General features: G+C 40.9%; 1 protein-coding gene across 1 annotated transcript; it reads right to left on the bottom strand.

Moving 5' to 3' along the window:
- Window positions 1-1,564: 1,564 nt before the first annotated feature.
- Window positions 1,565-4,655, bottom strand: LOC138947426 (P2X purinoceptor 7-like). The gene is made up of 3 exons (XM_070318894.1): window positions 4,442-4,655; window positions 3,748-3,963; window positions 1,565-2,872 (listed from the first exon to the last, which is right to left on the bottom strand). The coding sequence occupies exons 1-3, from the start codon at window positions 4,453-4,455 to the stop codon at window positions 2,713-2,715; spliced, it is 390 nt and encodes a 129-aa protein (XP_070174995.1). The 5' UTR covers window positions 4,456-4,655; the 3' UTR covers window positions 1,565-2,712.
- Window positions 4,656-5,596: the final 941 nt, after the last annotated feature.

The raw sequence follows: 5,596 nt of genomic DNA, 5'->3' as shown, positions 1-5,596 counted from the left end.
GTTGTTGTTGTTGTTGTTGTTGTTGTTGTTGTTGTTGTTGTTGTTGTTGTTGTTGTTGTTGTTGTTGTTGTTGTTGTTGTTGTTGTTGACGACGACGATGGTGATGATGATGATGATGATGATGACGTCGTCGTCGTCGTTATTGTTATTGTTGTGGATGACGTTGTCGTCGTCGTCGTTGTTGTTGTTGTTGTTGATGTAAGAAAGTACTAACATTATTGACAATATCGGTGTTGCTGTAGTAGACAAAAAAACTTCTTTTTTTATACCATCGTTATTGTTGTTGTTGTTGTTGTTAAATAAGACTTGTATGGTTAATGTCATTTTTGTTGTTATCGTTGTTGTTACAGGAGATGAGCTGGAAGGTGACGATGGGGGAGGGAGGGAAGGGAGCGGGGGCGGAGGATGGAGACTTCCTCGCCCTCAAAACCAGGAGAGATGTCAGTATACAATTGTCATGTGACGTCATTTTGGTGTTACGTCATCAAGGGCTGTGACGCGGGGGTAATTTGAGTGTTGCGTCATTTTGGGGCTTTGGTGTAGGTGTCAATTGGTGGTTACGTCATCAGGGAATGTGGCAATAGTGTCATTAGGTTCTTACGTCATGAAATGATGTGACGCAGGCGTGCTGTGACTGAAATAATGCGTGGAAATATACTGGGAAAAAAGAAGAAGTATCATTTACAGTGTTTTGCTTTGTATACACCCCATTCGCTATGATGTTTCTTTGTCCGTTTCTATTCGTGTCTGTCCGTGTGGCCGTCTGTCCGTGTGGCTGTCTGAGCGGGAGCAAGACTCCGTGATTAACATGGCTAACAAGAAATTAATTTCAGTCACTTAAAATAATGTGCATATTCTGTTGATCACTGTCTACTCTGTAAGCACACGGCCATTTATATCAGTAACATTAAATATTTTGGCACATATTGACAACAATACAGTGGAACCCCCCTGTGAAGACGTACACAAATCTGAGAAAGGAGGGAGTCTTAAAGGTCATCCACATTGAAAAATGAAACTTTGCACAAAATATCTACATACTAAATGAAGTCGCATGCCGAAATTGTTTTTTCTGAAAAATGCTTCTTGTTTTTTATATTGAATAAAATCTACTTCGGATAACCTTTTGCACCTGTGAAAACCGCGCCCACGTGATCATTTGCCTCGTGACGTCAGCGTATGTAGTCAACAATGGCGGCGCTTATCTCGGATAGTGTTAGTTCTGAACCAAAACGAAGAAAAACTTCCAATGGCCTATATTGTGCGGTTGGGCGATGCACAAATAAACAAGCCGATGGCTACACCTTGCACCGCTTCCCGAAAAAAAACCCAGTCCGTGATAGGTGGGTACGTGCAAGAGAAAAGAGTAAACTTTGGCCCAAAGTGTGGGACACCGACTTCGTCGTCTGCGATTTGCCATGAACATTTCGAAGGTGACTGCTACCCTCCACGTGAGGCATTGATGAGAAGTTTCGGAATTAAAACAATAAGGACTCTAAAGCCTGGTTCAGTCCCAACCATCCATCGGGGATGTCACACGCGAAACACACAGATGAAGCGCGGTGCGTGTTTTCACATAAATATCGGTCAGTGTCAGCTTGACCCGTCCAGCTATCGCCCTGTGTTTGGGTTTGTAAACAACACGGCTGGCAGTGCCCACTGGTACGGTCAGTGTCAGCTTGACCCGTCCCGCTACCGAGCTGTGTTTGTGTTCTATTTGTCGCATTATTATTATATTTTTTAATTTATTTATTTTGTTGGTAAATCACCAATTCTTTTTAGTATTTTCGTTTTAAATAAATACATTCAGGTGTGCATTATTTGGCCAAGTGTGTGTGTGCTCGAATAATGTCAAATTTGTGACATACTATGATCAATACTTGAATGCTTAATGTGTGTGTACTTTGAGCAAGTCTTTACAAGAACTGACTTTCAGTGGTAAATTAACTGTTAGCTACACATAGCTTTGTGGACTAATGATTGTGCTTTTCGTTATCTGAGAGGATGGGTGAATGTGCCTGTGAATGTTTATGTGTTGGTTATTGTTTACTTGAGACAGGATGGAAAGTAAATTTAACTTGGAGAAAAGAGTAAGTTGTTGAGTTTATTGGAAAAGTAAGTTGTGTACCGTAGAATTTGTTGTTATGTTGACAAAACAGTTTAAAAAAGAGCAGACCTGACTCTGCAAGTGATAACTTATAACTACTTGTTTCAATGACTTTGAGGTATGAGTGAGGTGAGACACCACCACACAATCCACATGTGAAATATATCTGACCGCTTTCGCTATCTCATGGTGACACAAAAACAAAGGTGGATGTGACAATGGCAGTATTAACTTGTTTTTGTTAGTTAAATTCGTATACACATTTGAAAATCATAAAAAGCTGTGAACACTCCCCACCCACCCCCATGCTCCTTGCACACAAAAATATACCAACTACACTATGCATGTTACAAACTACATGATTTTACTGTTGCACTTCTGTATCTTAAATATAAATAAATAAACACACTTTTTCAAATCAATGTGTGGCACAAGCTGAACCAACTACAAACACACATCAAAATAGTTTTCTCGTCAATGTAATAATAATATTTATTTTCTCGTCAATGTAATAATAATATTTAATCACAATGACAATGTATTATCAATAAAATTGGAACACATAAGGATGCAAAAATGGGCTGATGTTGTCATATAATGTAATATTACTCTGGGTCCCTATAACCCACGTACTGCCCATCTGCACTAGGAAACTGTTCTCTAATTCTTGCAACCGCACAAGCTGGTAAGGTGACCCTGATGTCTCTCCCCAGCCATTTCCAGACCCACCGCACAAGCATGCGGTAAGCTACATACCGATACCGCCTGGAAAGAAAAACAAGCATACAGTATTAATGACAGTATCAATCAATCAATCAATATGAGGCTTATATCGCGCGTATTCCGTGGGTACAGTTCTAAGCGCAGGGATTTAAAAAAAAAAAATTTATGCAATTTATATCGCGCACATATTCAAGGCGCAGGGATTTATTTATGCCGTGTGAGATGGAATTTTTTTTACACAATACATCACGCATTCACATCGGCCAGCAGATCGCAGCCATTTCGGCGCATATCCTACTTTTCACGGCCTATTATTCCAAGTCACACGGGTATTTTGGTGGACATTTTTATCTATGCCTATACAATTTTGCCAGGAAAGACCCTTTTGTCAATCGTGGGATCTTTAACGTGCACACCCCAATGTAGTGTACACAAAGGGACCTCGGTTTTTCATCTCATCCGAAAGACATATAACGTGCGCCACACACAAGACCCTTTTGTCAATGGTGGGATCTTTAACGTGCACACCCCAATGTAGTGTACACGAAGGGACCTCGGTGTTTCGTCTGATCCGAAAGACTAGCACCCACCACCTAGGTTAGGAAAGGGGGGAGAAAATTGCTAACGCCCTGACCCAGGGTCGAACTCGCAACCTCTCGCTTCGGAGCGCAAGTGCGTTACCACTCGGCCACCCAGTCCACAGTACACAAAGTGTACAATCAGGATACTTGAAAACATTCCCCATATTGCTTTGCTCAGAATTAGCACATGCGAATAAATGAATTGTCTTGAAATAAAAATGAATATCTGACAATTAATTTTCATTTTTTTATTTTATTGTTATTTGTTTTTGCACATCTATGACATAAACCTATTTATAGTATCATGATTACAATTCTAAAAAAATAATAACTTACTCATTAGCATCCTGTATAGCCCTCCCATACTGCTGGTTGTACCAGTGATAGCATGTCTCCAAGACATAGTGGTCCAAGCACACTGATCTGAAGCCAGGGTGGTCAGTGATGCAGCCCACCCCTGTGCTTACTGTCAGTGATTCCATTTCTGGAATTTCTTGACAACAGCGGCATTCTCGGATTGAGCCCATGCCTGCACAGTTTGCGCACTGACACCTGCACACACAAAATTTGATACAAGTTTAGTTCAAATTCTCTGCAGTCTACAAACTCACACAAAAAAATTGATCTACTAAGGCAGTAAAACAACTGAAATGGACAAATTCACAACCAATGGTAGTGACCATTATGTCTAGACAAAACCATAATAAATTGTTATTCCATTGGAACATTGGTATATCCATACGTGTACTGATTTGGCTAGTTTTAGTTTTGGGGACTGCTACTAGCAATGATTGAGTGGGCATACTGACTACTCAGTAGGATGATGTTTTGACTAAAATTATAATCAGGAATGCGCATCACTTTCTGGCATGCATGAATTGCATCAAGGGTAAAAGAAGACATCGCACAAACTTTACAAATTACTGACTGCAAAACAAGCTCTACCAGAATCGATTCTATAATAATAATAATAATAGGAATATATACGAGGAAGAGTCTCACAATCACTGAATCAGTAGTAGTTTCTTACCAGTTGGTGGACATCAAACGATCGAGAGACTCGCTAAAATCGTCTCTGTCGGGTGTTTCCTCAACCTCAGCATCGGACAGCTAAGGTTCAAACTGGTATGGTTGAAGATCGTGTTCATTCAAAACCTCAAAATCGCTACTGTAGCACGATAGTTCCAGTGAAGAAACGCTGCTTGTTTCTCTGTTTTCTTCATGGTCCGCTTTTGCCAATACAGCTGCTGACGTCACTGCGAGGGGAGATCAGCTATGGCTGCGTTTTAGATTCTTACTTCCCTTACCCTTAATTGCAGGTATGAAAACCCACTTTCATTGATCGATATCTATTAAACCAAAGGACTTTGCTTGCCAATATTTTGCATCTGGTACTATTTAGTAATGTTCTCTCAGCAGAATTTTTTTGACCGAGCAATGTGGTTGACCTTTAAGATGGGGATGTGGACGGGGATGTAGCTCAGTCGGTAGCGCGCTGGATTTGTATCCAATTGGCCGCTGTCAGCGTGAGTTCGTCCCCACGTTCGGCGAGAGATTTATTTCTCAGAGTCAACTTTGTGTGCAGACTCTCCTCGGTGTCCGAACACCCCCGTGTGTACACGCAAGCACAAGACCAAGTGCGCACGAAAAAGATCCTGTAATCCATGTCAGAGTTCGGTGGGTTATAGAAACACGAAAATACCCAGCATGCTTCCTCCGAAAACGGCGTATGGCTGCCTAAATGGCGGGGTAAAAAAACGGTCATACACGTAAAATTCCACTCGTGCAAAAAACACGAGTGTACGTGGGAGTTTCAGCCCACGAACGCAGAAGAAGAAGAAGAAGGGGATACATTAACAGATGTTATGAATAGAACATGTGGAAAATCAAGGTCTAATAAAGGAGGAAGTCCTAATTTGGGGATCTTAAGGCCCAAAAAAAAAAGGTCTGTTTACGGTAACATAGGGTGAAAAAATAGGGTCGGTAGGTCGGCTTTTTTCCATATTTTTTTTTCCCTTTTTTTTTTTTTTTTTACCCCTCTCTATGATGTTTCACAGTTCATTTCTTCTCATCAATCCCTGTTTTTGCCCAACATACCTATAAACAGTACTTTGAGCTTACCTCCCTTCTGTCGTCTGCTGTTTGAGCGCAAACAGCTCTATTTTGGATGCGTTTTTTTTTTTCA

The sequence above is a fragment of the Littorina saxatilis genome, linkage group LG14 (assembly GCF_037325665.1).
Source record: "Littorina saxatilis isolate snail1 linkage group LG14, US_GU_Lsax_2.0, whole genome shotgun sequence".
Classification (NCBI taxonomy): domain Eukaryota; kingdom Metazoa; phylum Mollusca; class Gastropoda; order Littorinimorpha; family Littorinidae; genus Littorina; species Littorina saxatilis.
This window is presented reverse-complemented; position numbering and strand designations above follow the sequence as displayed.